Here is a 23,237-nt window from a genome sequence, read left to right as displayed (position 1 = left end):
GTGTTTCGGGAGCAGGCCATCGACGGAGAGACCCTCCCGCTGCTCACGGAGGAGCACCTGCTCAACATCATGGGACTGAAGCTGGGCCCCGCGCTTAAGATACGCTCTCAGGTACACACCACTGACTGGCCACACACTCAGGACCATCACCCCAGGAGTGTGTGTGTGTGCAGCCTCAGAGTTCCTATTTTTGTTGTATGAGTAGACTGTTCTTGTGTGAGTAAACCTCAGGTGTTTGTGTGAGTGTGTTTGTGAGTGATGGAAGCTAGTAGTGCATCGTAGTTAGCCAAAGCAGATAGATAGTGTAGCGTCTAAATGTGCGGCCCATTGTCGGTGCACAGATTGTCAGGCATACCGTACCGTAGCCCTTAACCCTCTCCTCTCTCTCAGGCTGGTGGTACAGTAGAACACTAGGACATGAAGTGTGTCCCAAATTGCACCCTATTCCTGACATAGTGCACTACTTTTGACCAGGGCCCATTTGGAATGTAGACTGTGAGCTGAGCAGCTTTAACCTCGGCATGTGGCGTTCTCTCTCTCTCTCCTCAGGTGGCACGGCACGTTGGCAGAATCTTCTACATGACCAGCTTCCCGCTGGCGCTCCCGCTGGCGCTCCCGCCGGCGCTCCCGCCATCTGCCCTGCGCCCCCCGGACAGGGACCTCCTGCCGTCCGACACCCCCCTGGCGCTCCCACTGCGGCCCCTCTCCGCCGCCACCAGCAGCTCTTCCCCCTACAGTGGCCCCCCGCCCCCCTGTCACTCCTCCCCCAAGCAGGAGAACGCCAACGGCTCTGTGTCGGGGGGCTACGAGGCGGCCAAGACCCCCTCGTAGGACTCAACTGGCTGCACAGGGAAGGCACAGGGAGGGAGGGAGACGGGTACAGAGAAAGCTCTGTAACAGACATTGAATTGACCCCCTTCCTCCCCCTTTGGGCATACATCTCCCTTTGGGGTTGGGGAATAAACTGTACAAAAAAATACAAATATAAAAGTGAACAAAATAAAAAATGAACTAAAGGGACTAATCAAAGCAGCCCAATCAACTTCGAGTTCCACTGTGGTTGTAGCCGAGCAGAATCCAAAGACGTAACAGTGGGCTGGAGGGAGAGATGTGATGAAGCGACAGAGGGAGAAAGAGAACGAGAGCAGACAGCTGGTCTCAGACAGCTTGCCAAAGAAAGAGCAAAGCCCCAGAACTACGACATTCTTCTGAGTCAGACAGACGCTACCGGAAACTCTTTCTTCCTGGGCTGAAGAAGGAAGCCCCTCTCTCCCTCTGTCTGCTCCCCAACATACTCGGCGGCGCCCGGCACTTAAAAGAGAGACGCCTCTTCCCTCTTTTCTCTCGCTCTTTTCCTCCCCTCCTTTCTTCTCACTCCCAGTCTAAGGAGCCCAAACAGCTCAGAGGAACTGAGAATTCTGGAGGCTGGAGTGAAAGCATACACTGAAAGGGACTCCAAAAAACCTTCATTATTGCAACTATGCATTCCACAGTCCAAAACCAAAGATGTGTGAAATAAGGGACGATATTCCATGTTTGTTTCTGGTGTTATTTTTTTTGTTGCTTTGTGGGCAAAATGGCTAGTCTTAGAGGGAGAGGTGGGGTACATAAAAGATCCCAGTGGGCCCAGTACCTCATATGACTGTCTTTAAAAGACAAGGGAGACTCCTTGTAAGGTGAAACATGGGGGAATCTTTATACAAGGTGTTCTAGGTACATGCCACAGTTGTGCCCATAAGCCATCGGCCTATAGGCAGAGTTCTTTCTCTGACACACTCAAATGTTACTGATACAGGACGGTGACGAAACGGTGGCTTCGGCTCATAGGGCTAATGTTATTGCATAACCGTGTTAACTACTGTGGGATATACAAACATGCCGAATTGTACAGAATCATGCTTAAGCTGAAAATATCCTGTAGGTTACATACATGGTACTTTTACACATTTTTTTTTATTAAATGTCGTTGCATGGGGAAAAATCTTTATGACTGAACAAAATGTGACTTGCTAACTTTTGGTGGTACTTTTGTTCCAAACTTTTTTGTTTGTAGTTTTTTTTCTTCAAACGTTTTATATTAAAAGAAGCCCCAATCTTAAATGCTACTTCAGCAATATAAATTAGGAAATAATATTTATAGGACTTTTGCTGTAGTTAGATGAACAGATATGTATAATACTTAGTCCTCAAAATGGATTCCAAAGAACATTTACTTTGTTTTGCCTTGATTGCAGGGAAAAGGCACAAAGCACTAAATGCAAATCTTTGAATTTGTTAAGGATTTTTTTTAAACTATGTGTAAGCAATGAATTAAAATGGTCTAGATTTCCCATCACTGTTTTGTCTTGATCCTATTTTTCTATTCGCCACTTGGTAAAATAAATCCGACAGAACCTATCGACTGCTTTTTTCTATACCTCCCTTATCAGTGAATACCTTTTCCAGTGTGTTTCCTCTGACTGCTTGATGGTGTGTGTTTCCTCTGACTGCTTGATGGTGTGTGCTTGCTTTGTATTGCTGGAGCTGTGACATTCTGATAGTATCTGATCCCCTGCTTTTCCCTGTGTGTGTGTGTGTGTGTTTGCAGGGGAGTGGACCCCTGGGGGCATGGTTCAGGTCAACACCAGCTGTCAGTGTGAGGTTCAGCCGCAGGCCAAGGCCTCCCTGCCTGTGGGGATAAACCTGACCCTTCCGCCTACATACATACGTACACACAAAGAGAAGTGCACACGCGAGTGCGCACACCCACCTTTAGCCTTCAAAGAGTTTCCACTGAAGCTGTCAAACACATCTATCCCCTATGGGCCACTCCTGGGCTTTCATTGGCTTGGTCTTCAGCTCTACTTAACTGGTTGCCATCGTGTACAAGTACTGAATGCACACAAAGATAACACTGCAAACACTGCATAAAGAGGAGAGCTTTAGTCAAGGAAGTTCGCAGCATCAGTTATGTCTTGCTGCTAGGCAAGGTGGAATGTCGGCCATTTTTCTTATACCTATCCAGTCCATTCAGACCTACACACGTGCCTAGAGAGAGGGGAAAGAGGGAATGAGTGGAGGAGGGAGTGTGCGGGGGGTTTGGTTGGCAGGGAAACAGGCCAGTCTGTTTCTGCTTCACCGCCTGGGCAGAGAAGACTGGCACGCCTGGCAGGCAGAGAAGACTGGCACGCCTGGCGGGTTGAAGCCTCCCTCTGTCCCCTTACCCAGCACAGCCGGGTCCAGCCCACCATAGAATAGCGTAGCACAGTGTAGTCAATACCTTTCTTCTAACAAATGGCTAAATTCCATCCTGGTAAACCAAAGTTCAAACAGGAAACACAGGTGCTCATGTACGCAATTATTGGCTCCGACCCACCAACACTACATAATCCTGTACACTGAAATGAGAAAGCATTGCATCAGTAGGGTATTTCACACAGAAACCAACAAAGTAGTCTCAGAAGTATTTCATATTTGTTTGTAATGTACAATAACTGTACAATAACATGTTTGTGCTGTACACATTGAAGGAGCAAACTAAAACAAAATATGTCAAATAAAATAAATGTAGAAAAGTGTCCAACAGGAAGGCAGTAATGATTAAATGTACTAGCCAACACTCTACTCCTCTCCACCCCCAACCGTGTGTGTGTGTGTGTGTGTGTGTGTGTGTGTGTGTGTGTGTGTGTGTGTGTGTGTGTGTGTGTGTGTGTGTGTGTGTGTGTGTGTGTGTGTGTGTCTCTCTCTGTCTCTCAGCCCTGGTCGGACAGCTCCAGGTCTTCCACCAAGTCCTCATCTCCCTCGGCCAACTCTTTCAGAACCACGCTGGACAGCTGCACTGGGGCCTTGGAGGCTCTAACCCAGTTTACATCGTCATCCTCACCATTACCACCATCTATTGAGGAAGGAAGCTCATGAAGGAGGGATTCATTTGAAGGGGCAATCTGGGATTCAAACAACAAAGCCAAAGTCCAAAAAAAGGATGCACCAATCCCTGATTGTCCCTTTAAGTGAGAGTGAAAAATGTCTACTGGACTATGTGGAGAAAACAATCACTCTACAATACTTCCCAAGTAAATAATGAGTGCTAATATCAGGCAGCAAAGGATTTAAAATGGGTTTGATTTCAGTGGAGAAAATGGCAGGTTTCCTAATAAAAGACAAGATAGAAGTGAACAATATGTTGGAAGATACCCTGCGCTCAATTTGAAGGCTAGCTGGAGCCATCACCATTTTGCATACACCCATTATATTCCCTACAGATCTGCCAAATCAAAAGTGGTAGGTGGCTAGGGGTAATTTTTGGACCGGGCCTGTATGTCTTGCAATACCCTTTTCACACTAGTGTGCCGACCCAAAACGTACTGTGCTGGCTTGTATCGTACGCTGCTAGTTTCTTTTCAGCTTGTCCTTTCTAGTACGGTTCCAGTAACTACAGAGAATACATAACCAGGCCAGCACAGTATATCTTGGCTTCGCACCCCTCAGTAGTGTGAAAAGTGCATATTTGTAAGAGAGAAGCCAGTCCACAAACCTGAGGCGCCATCTTGGTCTTCCACCGCCCCCTCGTCATTGCTCAGGTCAGACAGCTCTTGAAGAAGATCATCATCGTCGTCAGAGCCCTCCTTTTTGTCTGGCAAGAGGAAGGAGAGATAGGATTTTAAGAACCAGTGAAAATGTAATACTCATTAGCTTGGACTTGGTCAGACACAAAACTTTAAAGATAGGTTTAATGTTATACACTTATAATTTACACTTTGAACACTTCAGGGCCTGTATTCAAATCAAATGTTATTTGTCACATGTGCAGAATACAAGGTGTAGAACTTGCAGTGACTTACAAGCCTTTAACCAACAACGCAGTTAAGAAAAAAATAAGTGTTAAGAAAGTATTTACTAAATAAACTGAAGTAAACAAATAAATACAAAGAAAAAAGAAAAAAATGAATAATTAAAGAGCAACAAGAAAAGAACAGTAACGAGACTATATACAGGGGGTACCGGTACAGAGTCAATGTGCGGGGGGCACAGGTTAGTTGAGGTAATTGAGGTAATATGTACATGTAGGTAGAGGTAAAGGGACTATGCATGGTTAATAAACAGAGAGTAGCAGCAGCCTAAAAATGGGTAAAATTGTCCGGGTAGTCTTATGTCTTGGGGGTAGAAGCTGTTAAGAAGCCTTTTGGACAAAGACTTGGCGCTCCTGTACCGCTTGGCGTGCGGTCGCAGAGAGAACACTCTATGACTCTTTGGCATTTTTTAGGACCTTCCTCTGACACCGCCTGGTATAGAGGTCCTGGATGGCAAGAAGCTTGGCCCCAGTGATGTACTGGGCCGTATGCACTACCCCCTGTAGTGCCTTGCGGTCGGAGGCCGAGCAGTTGCCATACCAGGCGCTATTCATAGTGTCTCGGAGTAGGAGTGCGGATTTAGAATCAGCTTTCATTGTGGATCATAATGAATACGTTTAAATGAACACGGGGGACCTGATCCTAGATCAGCTCTCTTATTCTGATACATTTGATGAATATGAGCCCAGAGGTATGTTCATGCAGGTAGGTAGGTAGAATCTAACCACCTTTGAAGTCCCTATAACCTACATGGGGATGGAGCTCAGAATACATTAGAGTCATGGCACAAAATACTCATTACAGTTTACCACAGCTAATTTCACACATCTTATACTCCCTCGCAGCCTAAATATAGAAACTAGCCGAGAGATAGCAGGCAGGCATCACTTCAGACAGCTACAAATTCCTCTGTAAAATGGCCACCTGTGTCCTGCCTGTGCGAGTGAGTTTGTCTGAAGGCTAGTTTTGCTGTGCTTAAATATGTATGTTGTACTTTAGTATGTGTGTGTGTGTGTTATGCTTTAATGAGTGTGAGTGTGTGTGTTGTTGTTGTGGAGGTTTCTGTCACCCAGGATGGAACATCTCATCTTACATTCAGGACAACACTCCTTGGTATCAGACGGATCCTGCTACTGCAACACTGGACTGGCCTGAGGCTGCAGGGGAAACTCGCTGCCCTGGACTGTGCTGACCACTCTGTCTCCCCGTTCCATGTACCAGAATGCTGCTATTGGTGAGGACATTCTCACCTTTACTGTTAAGGCGAGGCTGCAAGTTCTACCAACAAAATATAATCTAGCACTCTGGTACCCTGCAAACCATGACCCAATTTGTATTCTACATGAGTCAAATGTAATGGAGTCCTTTGCCCATGTTGTGAATGGCTGCTGTTCATACAAGGATTTGTACATTGCTAGAAATGACCGCCTCGTTGACCTGATAGCCAGCAAGGTGAGACCAGTAGTCTCACCAACAGCACATATGCATACACGTTCTTGTGTAAGGGGAAGCCGGTGTGATGTTGATGTGTCTTCCTGTGTGCCAAATACGCCAAGTAGTGTTGTTGTTGTGGGGGGAGGCGCTAACTGTGGAAGTGGGCTGCTCATTGGATGGCTACATGGAGCAGGCCTTTACAGAGAAGCTGCTTAAAAATACCAGCCACTCGTGGCATGCTTGGACAGCCTCGGGTGGAGGTGCAAGCTGGTGGTGCTGATATTTGGCAGTCTCGGCCACATACACAGGCTTGCAGGGCGTGGCCTCCAGATTGCGGACCTGACAAAAACGAGGGCAAAGCAATTGGCTAGGTACTGCTCTGTTTCAGCTGTCGTGGGCAGCTTAGCTGTTTGGAGAATGAGGTGCTTTCAGTACCCTGGACTGCCGTGCATACAGGGACCTTTGAAATGTTTGGATCCTTTTTTTGTCAATTTGATTGGTTGATTCAAATAAAGTATTTAAAATGTGTGTGTGTAGCAGAGGCTAATGCAGAGTGGTCCCTGGACTTTGAAGTGGAGTTTGATGAGATGCTGGTGGCCGGGGGAGAGAGAGGGAGAGAGGTGTGGACACTTCCTTTGAGAACCTTTTTCTCTTCCTCGCTCAACCATTTCTTCCCATGATCCTCTTCTCCCCTTATTACCTAGACTCCCCAGCCCCAGCGAAGGGTCTAATTGGTCGGTAACACATGGCAACACCAATGTGGCCGCTTCCTCTGCCCAGGAGCTCCCAACACGTGGCATAATTTTCAGAGAAAACACCCAATCTCTCCCCATCTTCCCTCCCTCTTTTTCCTACCCACATACACAAATTGCTTTATCATGCTACTGGTCACTATTGCGCATGTTTATATGTATACTGCATATTACCATTAGTATATATTCCTACTACTAGTCACTTTTCAGCCCTGTTTACATGTATATCCTACTACCAGTAACTTTTTATGTATAAACCCACATCAACCACTCCAGTATCCTGCACAATGAATAAGTTACTGGCATGGACCTGTATATCGCGTGTTTCTTCAACTTATATCGCAATTCTTGTATGTTTTTTATTCTATTTTCTATCATTATTATCTACATTACTATTATTATCACTGTATTGTCGGGAAAGAGCTCTCAAGATAAGAATTTTACTGTACTGTTTTACACCTGTTGTATCCTGTGCACATGGCGAATAAACGTTCCATCTTGAAACACACCCTCACTGGGGTTGGGAGGGACAGCGGGATCTACATGCCTGTCTGACCCCATACGACCTATGACTTATTCCCCAACATTTGCAGAAACCAGCCTTCTCCCCCCTCACACTCTCCCCCTCTCATTCTCTCAAACATGCGTGCGCGGACTTGCGTGCATGTTTGTGTGTGTGTGTCTGTGCATGCTTGTGTACATATGGAGGACATTCAGGGGCAGCCAGTTAAGCCCTGGGAGCTGGAGGAGAGCAGAGGGGAATGTAGTGGGGAGTGGCCACCTCTGGCAGTTCCAGTGGACTGGTTTGAATTAGGAACCCCCACCGGGATCCAAGGCTGCGCTTCCTGTGAGAGAGAAGGGGACGGAGGGGGCGGGCGGGCCGTCGGGGTGAGGGAGGGGAGGGCCGGCATTTCGCCAGCAGCTGCCCGCCGTTTTGCGGGGACTCTCCCTACAATGAGGACCAGATGCAAAAAAATCCCCTAGCGCCCCCTCACTCTACTCTCTCCCTCTCTCCTTCCGACCTCTACGGTTCTTTCCCCCCCTCGAGTGTATCCAACTGTAAAGCTGTATGCCATGCCCGTGTCCTGTGGATGACCCAGAGCAGAGGGCCAGACACAGAGGCTAAAGGAAGAAGGGAGTGACAGCTGAGAGAGAAATATAGAAGGAGAGAGAAAGGGGGAGGGAGATAAATATAGGAAGATGGAAAGGGAGATGGATAGAGGGAGACGGATAGAGAGAGAGAGAGGGAGGAAAGAGAGAAATACAGAAGGATAGGGAGATGGAGAAAAATAGAAGGTGAACGAGAAAAATATAGGTGAGAGAAAGTGGGGAGAGAGAAATGTAACCTTTATTTAACTAGGCAAGTCAGTTAAGAACAAATTCTTATTTAAGGATAAAGAGAGAAGTAGGGACATCAACAAAATGGACAGAGGTTTCTCAGGTCTTGCTGAGAGGGCAGCTTGACAACACTATTTAATACAGCTTTACTGACTCAGGATTAGGGAAGTAACGTCATATTCCAAAAAGAGCGAGGCCAAATGTTCATCCCGGAAAGGGAGCTGTATCCTTGCCATAGAGGCAGGGCTGAATAGCCTACTACACGGTGTGTGTGTTCTTGTATGTATGTGTGGGTGTGTTAAGACTGTGCTTCTGTGCTGCTGGCCAACAGTCTGTAGATGGCCTCTATGTAACTCAATACAGCCTCCTAGTGGCCAAGACAGGCATAGTGTAAGCATGAGCATCCGGCAAGAGAGTCTACCAGGGCATTTACTGGCCAGCCCCAACAGCAAATGTAGTGAGTGTCGGCAGATCTAGAGAAGTATCAGGAAATGTATGCCTTGACTGCAGGACTTCAGACTGCAACCATTTAGTCGCATTTTGCGACCCTTTGACTTGTCTGTGAGAGTAAAAAATATATATTAGGTCGCATCGGTGCAAGCTGCACGTTCGTTCACCTCACTCAAAACATCCTCTTTTTTTAGGAGTCTAAAACCATGATTTGGTCAAACAGTATCCTTATGATTCCTCTAATGAAAGTGTCTGCCTGCCTGCCCTGTACCTTTTCGCTGGGGCCTGCTGCTGTGTTCGAGCAAGCCAATCTCTCTGTCCTTTCCTGGGGAAACAAAATGCTTAGGGAGAAAAAGTGTGCTCTGATTGTATAACATTTTAAAATCCAATTGCGGGGGGGAAACACACCTATCCTGTTGTCACAGTTGGAGAGGATGTTCTCAGCTTTGTCGGTGTACTTTATTTCTCAACTTAACATTTTTTGCTCAATAGCAACATTGGCCATTGCGAGTGCATAGGCCTCATTGGACGGCAGGCTACAACTGAACCTTTTTTTTAACATTACATTTACTCTCAACTGGCCTACCTGGTTAAATAAAGGTGAAATATATATATATTTTTAAACTGTTAGATTAATACATGGCTACTAGCAGTGGGTAATATATTAAGAGTTAGCGATCTAGCTAATGTCAGGTGGTGAATTAGCACCAAATCAAAGTTGCCTATGATATTGGAGCACAAAGATACAGGCAAATAAATCTCTATTTGGAACGGGGAAAAAAGGAACATTTTGGAGCCCTATTTTAACAGTAAAATATAACAAGAGCATAGTTGCCTACCCAAAATGCACGAAAATCACTGAATTAGGTTGCATTTAAAATATTTTGAATCACACCGTGAAAAGATGAAACAATGTATGTCTTCAATACCATCTCAGTCTATTACAGTCTTTAATAAAGCAATTTGAATGACTTTATAAGATGATAGAAATATTTTCTATTTGCGTGAAGGCGCAGAAAAGAATGGTGCGATCTAATTCCTACTGGTGCCACCAGTAGGAAATAGTCTGGAGCCTTGAATAAGCCAGACCATTTTTGGATGGCACCACCAAGAAGGATATGAAGAGTCTCCACTGGAACTCAAAGATACACTATATATACAAAAGTATGTGGACACCCCTTCAAATGTGTGGATTCAGCTATTTCAGCCACACCGGTTGCTGACAGGTGTATAAAATCGAGCACATGGCCATGCAATCTCCATACGCAAACATTGGCAGTAGAATGGCCTTACTGAAGACCTCGCGTTGGACCGTTTCCCTTCCGTTTGATGACTAATGAACAGGACTAGAGCCCGACCTCTATATCAGTTCACTGATTTTTGAGGACGATATTGGCCTTTTACGGCTATGTTAGTATCGAACAATAATTTCACAGATAACCGATATTCAATCAAAATTATGAAAAAAGAGAATATCATGCTTATCTGAACAGATGGCCATTCTCATGTGTCACTAATGTCACAATGTCAAAAGTTTACTTTTGAAACATATTTTTGGTCGGCTCTAAACAGGACCCTGCTGCGTATGCGAATGGAGTTAGTTATCGTTGACTTTGAGTCCTCCTTCGTCGGCCGAGTCGCTGTAAGACTCAAAGAGATCCTTGAGCTCCTTCTTGTCCACCGCCTTCTCTGCTGAATTTTCCTGCGTTTGATCTCAGGAAGCTCCAAGTCTTCCATCTTAATCGAGAGAGGAATCGTCAATGTGCAGTTCCATTTCAAAATGTTGTGTTATGGAAAACGTTTTGTCATATAGGTGATTTGGGACCATGTATAACAAGCCTGGGGCCACATTGACTACTTTGACAGTTTTTTTAAAGTACATTAATTGGCCTACACTTCAGTATGTTTCCTAAAACTTGGAAATTGTAGAGAACTGACCACACTGGGAAAAAAATCATAAAAAACGAATAAACAATCACATTTCTAAGATGTGTGCATGAAACTTTTGTCCCAATCTCTCATTGACAACAATGCATTATCTACTCAAACATTCCAAGTGATATGCATAGTTCATTAAATAGGATCAGGTCATTAATTAATTTGAATTAATGTCCTGAAAATACTGTCTTTGGCTCTAAAGCGGTTACTTTGTTGATTGGTGGTGTGTGTCTGATAGTTACCCTCTCCTTCCAAGAGATCTCCAGCTGGATCTCCTTCTCCCTTAGCTTCTTCTACTGGCTGTAGTACCTGGCAAGGGGAGTGCCCTCCTCCGTAGTCTGCTTCTCCCACTTTGCCTGCACACACACGACAGCATGAAACACACTTGTTACATAGCCACTCTGCGTTTGTGTCTGTTTTGAGGTATTATTGTCTTGGCAGTGCAAGGGTGCTCATTTAGTTCCTTACATCTGACTCAATCAAAACGTTGAGGTATTCTGGTGTGTTTTCACTGCAATCTAGATTTCAAACATTGTGTGCTTCGTTTAGCGAGCTCAGTAAGCCATCGCCCAATACCGCCCCAACAGAGAGAGAGTAAAAAGCAGAGATAAAGACAAAGACAGATCACAAGAGAGAGACAGTGAGGGAGAGAAAGAAAAGACAGAGCCTAAGAGAGATAAAGGGAAAGAGACAGAGCGAGAGAGAAAGATGACAGAAAGAGAGCGGAGAGGCTGAAAGAGGAGACTTGGAAGATCTACGCCAGCCCTTCCCCTAAAGGTCTTTGCGGATGGTATTGATCAGGCCCAATAGGATTATCTGACCTCCAAATCCAATAGACTGCATAGACCGCGGCTTCCTTCGTCAGTTAGATAAACCTATTTATGACAATTTGCAGTGGCGGTTATTAGGCTGGTCCCCGGCGCAAAGAGGAGAGGAAGTGAACAGAAAAAGAGCAAGGGCTTTTGAAAACACTTCAAACCCAGACAAAACAACGCTATCGGATTACGGGCAATATTTTGGTGTCTACAGTTCTCTCACACCTAGTTCACCTACTTGGGATATTGGGCAAAAACCCTATGTCTCAAAATATATACCAAAAAAAGCATAAGACTACTAAGAAAAAATATATTTATGTTTCAGTTCAGATACATTTAAATGTGATCTGAGGACAATGAAACACCGTTTTCAGTAGCATGTTTAATAAATATTCAAAACTAACAGATAGAGTGAAAGATACTACTAAAATGCTTGAATGTACACTCACGATGCTACAAGGCACACTCAATGCTTCAATTACAACTCATCGGCATATCCAATAACTAGTGCTCACTCCGTGTGGTTCTGAATATTGTATTTCTATTGTACAGTAGAGAGAGGGTAGGGGGTAATCATTAATTAGGCTAACTCTCAGTCTGGGTGATGTGTGGGGGGGAAGTTTGTGTCTGGGACCAGAGGGGAGCAATGGCCTTTCTGTGGCAGCCGGAGACGGGCCTCTACCTGGCTGCAGTGTAGCACGGGAACGGATGCCATGGCGACCGGCTCCTCTGGGCTGGGAGCCGTGGCGATAGGCGCTGCCCCCGGTGCCACGCTGTCTGTCTCTTGGTCTCTACCGGCGCGCATGCACACAGACACACACATTTCTCCAAGGCTAAATTACAAAGAGACATCCCCTCTAATTTCACTCCTAAACAATCTTAAATATTTATCACGAGTCAGGGGCGAGGCACTCAGTCAGAACTGGAAGGAGCAAAGCAATGCAGCCTTGGGAGTGTGTGTGTTTGGTGGGGCAGGTGGAGAGTGCATACAATGAGAGAGAGGAGAACACACAGGAAATGGCATTTCTGCACACGCAAGCACACACACATGCAAACCTTCACTCATTAAGGTGAGGAAGGGTAGGGGGGTGGCTGGTTCAAACCTATTAAGAACGTCTAATGACCACAGAGCCGTCCTTCAACCAGCGCCAGTGTTTACATAGGGATGTCTCCTCCAGAATTTCTCTCCATTCCTCCGCTTCCTACTCAGATTTCACTGAGGCGGCCGCTGTGTGTGTGTGTGTGTGTGTGTGTGTGTGTGTGTGTGTGTGTGTGTGTGTGTGTGTGTGTGTGTGTGTGTGTGTGTGTGTGTGTGTGTGTGTGTGTGTGTGTGTGTGTGTGTGTGTGTGTGTGTGTGTAGCCTCTTATCTCCTCACTGTCTGTGTGTAACGAACACAGCCAAAGGAGCGGGGTTAGGGGTCAGGCAGAGGATGATGGTTAAATTCTCTCAGCAGGAGGAGACCTTCACAGGCACTTCCAACGTGAGCTCTCCTAGACTGGTGGGCATGAGCTTTGGGAAGGGGTTGTACTGGGGGTGGGACTCATCTGGGCATTGGTTCTGAGTGCTCCCCAACTGACTTCTGTGTGCGCGTGCATACTGACTTTTATGACCTTTTGGCACAATTGGACTCTTGGAGTGGGGTGATTTAAAATTGTTTTGTTTCAGCCAGTTTCAGCTTCAAAGCTATTCTCAGAAACAATTAGTTATCTAATTGGAATGAAACAAACATGACTAAAGAATCAACCATTGATGACCCATCACACGAATGAAGAAGCATCAGCTTTGGCTGCTGAAAAAGTCGCAATGTCTGACAACTAGGGCTGGGAATTGCCAGGGAGCTCAACGATACAATGTCACGATACTTAGGTACCGATACGATATGTATTGCGATTCTCACGATTCTATATGTGTTGCGATTCAGTAGTGCAATTGTATTGCTATTTGATATTGCACACATATTGCTCACTATATGTCTGCTGTAGAGAGACAAGAGAGAACATGAGGAGTTCTGATCAGTCATGGAAATAAATGTGCTGAAAACATGTTGGCTCACTATTTAAAAAGAAGATGCAGAACAAGCTAAAGGATGAAAATACAGGCGTCTTGGTAAAGGTACAGTTGACTAGCGCAAGCTAAAGCTAACTTGCCACAAAGTATCGATATACAGTACAGGTCAAAAGTTTGGACACACCTACTCATTCCACGTTTTTTCTTTATTTTTTACTATTTTCTACATTGTAGAATAATAGTGAAGACATTAAACTATGAAATAACACATATGGAATCATGTAGTAACCAAAGAAGTGTTAAACAAATCAAAATATATTTTATATTTGAGATTTTTCAAAGTAGCCACCCTTTGCCTTGATGAAGGCTTTGCACACTCTTGGCATTCTCTCAACCAGCTTCATGAGGTAGTCACCTGGAATGCATTTCAATTAACAGGTGTGAATGGTCATAAGATAATTTGTGGAATTTCTTTCCTTCTTAATGCGTTTGAGCCAATCAGTTGTGTTGTGACAAGGTAGGGGTGGTATCCAGAAGATAGCCGTATTTGTTAAAAGACCAAGTCCATATTATGGCAAGAACAGCTCAAATAAGCAGAGAAAATTACCGTCCATCATTACTTTAAGAGGTCAGTCAATGCGGAAAATTTCAAGAACTTTGAATGTTTCTTCAAGTGCAGTTACAAAAACCATAAAGCGCTATGATGAAACTGGCTCTCATGAGGAACGCCACAGGAAAGGAAGACCCAGAGTTACCTCTGCTGCAGAGGATACGTTCATTAGAGTTAACTGCACCTCAGATTGCAGCGCAAATAAATGCTTTGCAGAGTTCAAGAAACAGACACATCTCAACATCAAGTGTTCAGAGGAGACTCCATGAATCCGGCCTTCATGGTTGAATTGCTGCAAAGAAACCACTACTAAATTACACCAATAATAAGAAGAGGCTTGCTTGGGCCGAGAAACACAAGCTTTGGACATTAGACCGGTGGAAATCTGTCCTTTGGTCTGATGAGTCCAAATTTGAGATTTTTGGTTCCAACCCCTGTGTCTTTGTGAGACGCAGAGTAGGTGAACAGATGATCTCCGCATGTGTGGTTTCCACCATGAAGCATGGAGGAAAAGGTGTGATGGTGCTTTTGCTGGTGACACTGTCAGTGATTTATTTAGAATTCAAGGTACACTTAACCAGCATAGCTAACACAGCCTTCTGAAGTGATATGCCATCCCATCTGGTTGCGCTTAGTGGGACTATCATTTATTTTTCAACAGGACAATGACCCAAAACACACCTCCAGGCTGTGTAAGGGCTATTTGAACAAGAAGGAGAGTGATGGAGTGCTGCATCAGAAGACCTGGCCTCCACAATCACCCGACCTCAACCCAATTGAGATGGTTTGGGATGAGTTGGACCTCAGAGTGAAGGAAAAGCAGCCAACAGGTGCTCAGCATATGTGGGAACTCCTTCAAGACTGTTGGAAAGCATTCCTCATGAGGCTGGTTGAGAGAATGCCAAAAGTGTTGAAAGCTGTCATCAAGGTAAAGGGTTGCTACTTTGAAGAATCTAAAATCTAAAATATATTTTGATTTGTTTAACACTTTTTTGGTTACTACATGATTCCATATGTGTTATTTCATAGTTGTGCTGTCTTCACTATTATTCTACAATGTAAAAAAAAAAGTAAAATAAAGAAAAACCCTTAAATGAGTAGGTGTGTCCAAACTTTTTACTGGTACTGTATACTGAACAAAAATATTTTAAAAGTATATAAACGCAACATGTAAAGTGTTGGTCCCATGTTTCATGAGCTGAAATAAAAGATCCATGAAATTTTCTATACGCACAAAAAGCTTATTTCTCTCATATTTTGTGCACAAATTTGTTTACATCCCTGTTAGTGAGAATTTCTCCTTTGTCTGTAATAAAGCCCTTTTGTGCGGAAAAACTCATTCTGATTGGCTTGGCCTGGCACCCAAGTGGTTGGGCCTATGCCCTCCCTGGCACACCCATGGCTGCTCCCCTGCCCAGTCATGTGAAATGAATAGACTAGGGCCTAATGAATTCATTTAAATTGACTGATTTCCTTATATGAACTGTAACTCAGTAAAAAAGTTGAAATTGTTGCATCTTATGTTTATATTTTTCTACAGTATAATATTGCGATATGTAAGTGCTTACATTTTTTCAGCACATCACTACTGATAACCCCCCCAATTCAAGCTGGAATCTCATATAGGTGCATTTCTATATACTTGGGGTAGCAGACAGAGGGGAAAGTGTGTGTGTGTGCTCAAGAAGTGAAATGAGGGCACTGGAACAGCAGCCCAGACGACCGGGCACCGACAGGCTCACTTGCTCACGGACTGGCGGGAAGGGCACACACACACACAGCCAAGCTCACCACGGCGGTTGCGTTGCCACTCCAAAGGCGGCCCTCTGTCTCCAGGCTGTGATGTGGCCGCTGTTCTCCTGTACCTTCTCCAGCAGCTGGCGGATCTGCCTGCAGTAATTGGCCACTTTGCATTCCTTCAGGAAGGCTTTCAGCTGTGGAGCGGTGGAGGACAGGAAGGGAGGAAGAAGACAGAGGGAGGGAGGGAAGAAAAAAAGGAAGCGAAAAAAAACTGAAAATAATCATCTAGTCTGGTGCTTGTCTTTTCCCCCTGGACTGTGTCGTTGCTACTCTGTGCCCAGTGTGTGTGTGTGTGTGTGTGTGTGCAGCAACAGTAAAAACTAGAGTACAAGAAGAACTCAGTCATTCATTCTGGAAGAGGGCAAAGGACGAGGAGGACTTCAGTGACTGTTTGCTTTGGCAAGGGCAGATTCTGCCTTCGTTGGTCGGTTGGCTGAGCTCGTCGAAAGGAGCTCGCCTCCCACCCACAACTAGCTGTCTCTGACAGGAAGTGGGCTCAGTGGTCGGTCTCCAGGGCCGTAAAAACAACGGCAAGCTGGTGGAGACATTAAAGCTCAACTCAACCACACTAAAATCTTAATCTCTTTTCCTCTTTCTCCCACTGTTTCTAACTAGCCTCCTCGCCATATATAGTACAACCAAGTCATGTTTGTTGCAGCCTTGAGTATGCTGTAGAGAGGCTAGCAGCTAACCATTTAGCAAAGGTGTAAAATAAAAAAGACAAGTGTCCATCCTGTGGGGAGGTGAGACGAGGTATGATGGTGATATTACCTGGATGATGCTGGGCAGAGCCAGCTCTGGGAAACCAATGGAGAAGGCCTGAGAGTGGAAGTACTCCAGGATGAGGTCATACATCTGTTCTAGCAGCCCATCCTGAACCAACAACAAACTCAGTCACCACTGGAATTAGTACTTGTACTCAGAAACGTTGACATTTTATTTTCGCGTCACATTCAAGAGACTTGTTGAGTGAAAGAACCTATAAGAACCAATGTGAGGGGTCACAATTCTGTGTGAAACTTGATGCGAGATGACAAGCAGGGACACCTTAACGCACTAAAAACACACACGTTAAGGATCACAGCTATTTACGTGTTAAAACGGGTTTCTAGCCGTTGTTTATTCCACAAGTTACAACCAGCTATGACAGCGGAATGCCTATTTACTATTCCATTCACTGTCTCATCAGCTCAGCCAGGCAATTTATAAAATTGATCTTCACTGTAAAAAGCATCTAAACATCGAGTAAGTTTACATGCACACTAATAATTCGATATTAAATTGATTATGGCAGTGGCAGATTATGCAATAGTTACTCTGCTCATCTTAATTAGCATAGAGTCAAAATCTAAGTAATCATATGTCGATTAAAACACATGGTTTTCTGAGAAATCTTTCGAATTATTAGGACGTGTAAGCATCTTAAATCGGCGTTCCAGCTGTGTATTTGATCTGTGCATGTGCCAGCACCAGCCGAGCGAGTCTCCCTCTTTAGCACGAGTGAAGTGAGTTCGGAACACCTGAATGTATGCGTCTTATAAATAGTTTTCACATTCAAACTTTAGAAGACTGAACTCAGATATGCTTCCCAAAAATAACATGTTCGCTGTGGTAAAACGTTTATCTTGATTGCCGATTTTCTGCACCAGAGTGCCATCAGGAAGCCTGGTTTCAAATGTGTCCATGTAAACTGGATTATTAGGAAAATGTAACCGTTTTAATCGAACGATTATATTAATCTGACTATCCACAATAATCGTATTATTGTATGCCGGTAACAACACTAACCATCTCACCTTTCTTTTAGACTATCATTTGGTTTTTAACAGTGGAGATACGTATAAACCGGCTGTCTGTCTCTCTGACATGTGCAGCATTGTTTCAATATTGAAATTAATTCTCCACTGCCCCATTGAGAATTAACATGTCAGGACGAGACAGAAATCTTTTCTCAGCCAGTTAAAATCATGAATCAGCATACTTTTTTATGAATGTATACTAAATAAATGTCACCAGAAAAACAAGTAAAACTAAACGAAATGCAGCTAGTTTGTCTTACCAGATTCAGTTTGTGTCACGTTCCTGACCTGTTTTCTGTTGTTTTGTATGTGTTTAGTTGGTCAGGGCGTGAGTTGGGGTGGGTATTCTATGTTGTGTGTCTAGTTCGTCTGTTTCTATGTTCAGCCTGATATGGTTCTCAATCAGAGACAGCTGTCAATCGTTGTCCCTGATTGAGAATCATATATAGGTGGCTTGTTTTGTGTTGGGGATTGTGGGTGGTTATTTCCTGTCTCTGTGTTTGTGGTCTGCACCAGCTAGGACTGTGACGGTATGTTCTTTTGTTATTTTGTATAGAGTATTGTTTTGTGTTGATTAAATTCATTATGGAAAATTACCACGCTGCGTATTGGTCCTCTGATCCTTCTCGCCTCTCCTCGTCTGAGGAGGAGGACGACTTAGACTGCCGTTACAGAACCACCCACCAAACAAGGATCAAGCAGCGTGGCAACGGGCAGCAGCGACAGCAGCAGCGGTACCAGGAGGAATGGTCATGGGAGCAAATATTTAACGGAGAAGGACCCTGGGCTAAGGTTGGAGAATATCGCCGCTCTCAGGAAGAGATGGAGGCAGCTAAAGCCCAGGAGCGGTGGTCTGAGGAGGCAGCACGGAAGCGGGGCTGGAAGCCCGTGAAGAAACCCCAAAAATTTCTTGGGGGGGGATAAAGGGTAGAGTGGCGAGGGCAGGTAGGAAACCTGCGCCCACTTCCCATGCTTACCGTGGAGAGCAGGAGTACGGGCAGACACCGTGTTATGCGGAAGAGCGCACGGTGTCTCCTGTACGGATGCATAGCCCGGTGCGGGTTATTCCACCTCCCCGCACTGGGCGGGCTAGAGTGAGCATTGAGCCAAGTGCCATGAAGCCGGCTCTACATATCTGGCCTCCAGTACGTCTCCTCGGGCCGGTGTACATGGCACCAGCCTTACGCATGGTGTCCCCGGTTCGCCAACACAGCCCAGTGCGGGTTATTCCACCTCCCCGCACTGGACGGGCTACGGGGAGCATGCAACCAGGTAAGGTTGGGCAGGCTCAGTGCTCAAGGGAGCCAGTACGCCTGCACGGTCCGGTATATCCGGCGCTACCCGCCCCAGCCCAGTACCACCAGTGCCTACTTCACGCACCAGGCTTCCAGTGCGTCTCCAGAGCCCTGTTCCTCCTCCACGCACTCTCCCTGTGGTGCGTGTCTCCAGCCCAGTACCACCAGTTCCGGCACCACGCACCAAGCCTCCTGTGCGTCTCCAGAGCCCTGTACGCACTGTTCCTTCTCCCCGCACTCGCCCTGAGGTGCGTGCCCTCAGCCCGGTACCTCCAGTTCCGGTACCACGCACCAGGCCTATAGTGCGCATCGAGAGTCCAGTGTGCCCTGTTCCTGCTCCCTGCACTAGCCTTGAGGTGCGTGTCTCCAGTCCGGTACCACCAGTTCCGGCACCACGCACCAGGCCTACTGTGCGCCTCAGCAGGTCAGAGTCGGCCGTCTGCCCAACGCCGCCTGTACTGCTCGTCTGCTCAGCGCCGTCTGAGCTGCCTGCACTGCTCATCTGCCCAGCGCCGTCTGAGCTGCCTGCACTGCTCGTCTGCCCAGCGCCGTCTGAGCTGCCTGTCTGCCCAGCGCCGTCTGAGCCATCCGTCTGCCCAGCGCCGTCTGAGCCATCCGTCTGCCCAGCGCCGTCTGAGCCATCCGTCTGCCCAGCGCCGTCTGAGCCATCCGTCTGCCCAGCGCCGTCTGAGCCATCCGTCTGCCCAGCGCCGTCTGAGCCATCCGTCTGCCCAGCGCCGTCTGAGCCATCCGTCTGCCACGAGCCTTCAGAGCCGCCCGTCTGCCACGAGCCTTCAGAGCCGTCCGTCAGTCAGGAGCCGCTAGAGCCGTCCGTCAGTCAGGAGCCGCCAGAGCCGCCAGCCAGTCAGGAGCCGCCAGAGCCGCCAGCCAGTCAGGAGCCGCCAGAGCCGCCAGCCAGTCAGGAGCCGCCAGAGCCGCCAGCCAGTCAGGAGCCGCCAGCCAGTCAGGAGCCGCCAGCCAGTCAGGAGCCGCCAGAGCTGCCCTCCAGTCATGAGCTGCCCTCCAGTCATGAGCTGCCCTCCAGTCATGAGCTGCCCTCCAGTCCGGAGCTGCCCTCCAGTCCGGAGCTGCCACCCAGTCCGGAGCTGCCACTCAGTCCGGAGCTGCCACTCAGTCCGGAGCTGCCACTCAGTCCGGAGCTGCCACTCAGTCCGGAGCTGCCACTCAGTCCGGAGCTGCCATTAGTCCAGAGTTGTCCCTCTGTCCTAAGCTACCTCTCTGTCCGGAGCTACCTCTCTGTCCTGAGCTACCTCTCTGTCCTGAGCTACCTCTCTGTCCTGAGCTACCTCTCTGTCCTGAGCTACCTCTCGGTCCTGAGTTGTCTCCTCTATTTAGGAGGGGCCTTGGTGAAGGTTCCTGGACCATGGTCGGGGGCGAGGGTCGCCACTCAAAGGACGCTAAGGAGGGGGACAAAGACAGTGGTGGAGTGGTGTCCTCGTCCACCGCCGGAGCCGCCACCGCGGACAGATGCCCACCCAGACCCTCCCCTTGAGTTTTAGGGGTGCGCCCGGAGTTCGCACCTTGAGGGGGGGGTTCTGTCACGTTCCTGACCTGTTTTCTGTTGTTTTGTATGTGTTTAGTTGGTCAGGGCGTGAGTTGGGGTGGGTATTCTATGTTGTGTGTCTAGTTCGTCTGTTTCTATGTTCAGCCTGATATGGTTCTCAATCAGAGACAGCTGTCAATCGTTGTGCCTGATTGAGAATCATATATAGGTGGCTTGTTTTGTGTTGGGGATTGTGGGTGGTTATTTCCTGTCTCTGTGTTTGTGTTCTGCACCAGCTAGGACTGTGACGGTATGTTCTTTTGTTATTTTGTATAGTGTATTGTTTTGTGTTGATTAAATTCATTATGGAAAATTACCACGCTGCGTATTGGTCCTCTGATCCTTCTCGCCTCTCCTCGTCTGAGGAGGAGGACGACTTAGACTGCCGTTACAGTTTGAAGTGATTGTGTTAATTAAGAGTGCAGTTGGCTATCTTCTCTGAACATTGTCCTGACGAGAGAGAACATTTTCAATGCCTGGTGAATGTATCAAATAATGTCACTAGAAAAAGCTTAAACAAACAAATGCAGCTACTTTGCTGTTATTCTGGTCGCACTGTTTGAGGTGGCTGTGTTAGCCGTAGTTGACTAGCTAGCAGGAAAGTGATAAGGATAGGGGTGTAACGGTTCACCAAACCCACGGTTAGGTACTTATTATGGTTTTGGGGTCATGGTTCGGTTTCGGTACAGCGGGAAAATGAAATGCCATTCACAATGTTCCTGGCATTATCTGTCGTGACAGGAATGTTATGTTGGGCCTCAAGTTTCTACTCTGATGCTGCGTTTGTAACCTTGTGAGAGGTGGGAATTTACCAGTCGTGAAGTAATAAATACCAGTTGAATGCTTTCATGTGATTTGAACTCGTTGAGAAATGCTGATTGGCTAACAAGCTGCGTCAACCATATACTAACCAACACTTGGACTTGACTCTCCCCCCTCCCTAGCTCCGACTTTGCTTATAGCTACTTTGAGGAAAAGTGTACTTGCTATGCCTGTGATGTGGTTGTCCCACCTAGCCATTTTACGATTAATGCACTGTAAGTCGCTCTGGATAAGCGAATCTGCTAAATTACTCAAATGTAAAATGTAAGCGGGTGCTCAGGATGATAGATGAGATTCCCAAGTGTATTTTTCCCAGGTGTATGTGGTAAATTCCCACTTCCCACTTGGTTACGAATGCACCATGACGCTGCCTCCCTAACGTTTAGGGCTAGATACTCAATTGAGACTATAAAGGGGGCGTGTCTGTAGCACGTTACATCTCCCACTACGGGGTAATGTGATGGGCTCTCGCCGTTAACACTCAGGGCGCCGGAATTCCATAACTACGGGAATGGCCATGACGGTCATTCTGACTGTTGATATTTCAATTGTGTAAATACTCCATAATAAATAATACATTCATACATTAATGCATTTATTATGTTAAAATGGTTCATAAGAAACCTCAGGACCCCAAATGTAAATTGTAACCAGTCAAAAAATGTATTTATTGATCTAGAAGTGGATAGACTGTAAATACTGAAATAAGATGATCGTATATTTTCTGAGTGTAAGACAACAGTTCCCTGCGCAGCTAACGGCCCATCCAAACTACACCTAAACTACATTGAAACAAATTTCACACATATAATAATAGATGTGGCCTGAAGACAAGATTAAATTGACAACAGTCTGATGGGTGACAATGTTAATGATTTGTCAAATATTAATCATTGACAAAGAAGGTAAGGAAGCTTACCAAACAGCACTTCTTCCATATCATCCTACAGAGGTCCATGATGCAGGCCAGATGTTTTGATTGCCATTAGAAAGAGCAGATGCCTACGTTTCAAATGGACCTATCTGGTCCCCCCAAAAACTGTGCAGATGGTCTCGGTTTCAAAATATAACTTTTTCCTAGAATAACCATGGCTCCGTGCACATTCCTCATGAGTGTAACGGCTGTCGTCGGTGGAAGAAGGTGAGGACCAAGGTGCAGCGTGGTAAGTGTTCATGATATTTAATAATAAATCAAAACTGAACACTGAATAACAAAACAACAAAGAAACAACCGAAAACAGTTCTGTCTGATGCAGACACACAAAGACTGAAAATAACCACCCACAAAACCCAACAGAAAACAGGCTACCTAAATATGGTTCCCAATCAGGGACAATGATTGAAAAGTGCCTCTGATTGAGAACCATATCAGGCCAAACACAGAAATAGAAAATCATAGAAAAACGAACATAGACAACCCACCCAACTCACGCCCTGACCATACTAAAACAAAAGACAAAACAAAGGAACTAAGGTCAGAACGTGACAATGAGAGAAGGCTACTGGTAACAATCAGCAATAACCATTTGGGAAAAATATCCCTTCTATTTTATTCTGGTATATTCCATTATATTCTTACTCTAAAATAAGTGTTGACTGTGGTAGGGTAGGTCGTGTGATGTGTACTAAATTAACAAGTTGATTTCATTGGAGCAGCCATAGCCTAAGCACAGATAAATACAACACAAAACATGCTATTGTCTTTTTTTTTAAATAAACTGTGTTGTATCATGTTTTGTATGACCTTCTTAAACAAAATATGAATGGATGTCTTAGTGATTGT

General features: G+C 45.9%; 1 protein-coding gene and 1 pseudogene across 1 annotated transcript in view; one reads left to right on the top strand and one right to left on the bottom strand.

Moving 5' to 3' along the window:
* The window catches only part of samd11 (sterile alpha motif domain containing 11), a 96,782-nt gene extending 94,400 nt beyond the window's left edge, over positions 1 to 2,382 (top strand). Inside the window, exons 12-13 of the mRNA XM_039010415.1 lie at positions 1 to 111; positions 550 to 2,382. Coding sequence (XP_038866343.1) covers positions 1 to 111; positions 550 to 831 — 393 coding nt within the window. The 3' untranslated portion in view covers positions 832 to 2,382. The remainder of the gene's footprint in view (positions 112 to 549) is intronic.
* A 1,349-nt stretch (positions 2,383 to 3,731) lies between these two features.
* Positions 3,732 to 23,237, bottom strand: part of LOC120060895 — a 45,026-nt pseudogene continuing 25,520 nt past the window's right edge.

The sequence above is a fragment of the Salvelinus namaycush genome, chromosome 16 (assembly GCF_016432855.1).
Source record: "Salvelinus namaycush isolate Seneca chromosome 16, SaNama_1.0, whole genome shotgun sequence".
In the NCBI taxonomy this organism is placed as follows: domain Eukaryota; kingdom Metazoa; phylum Chordata; class Actinopteri; order Salmoniformes; family Salmonidae; genus Salvelinus; species Salvelinus namaycush.
This window is presented reverse-complemented; position numbering and strand designations above follow the sequence as displayed.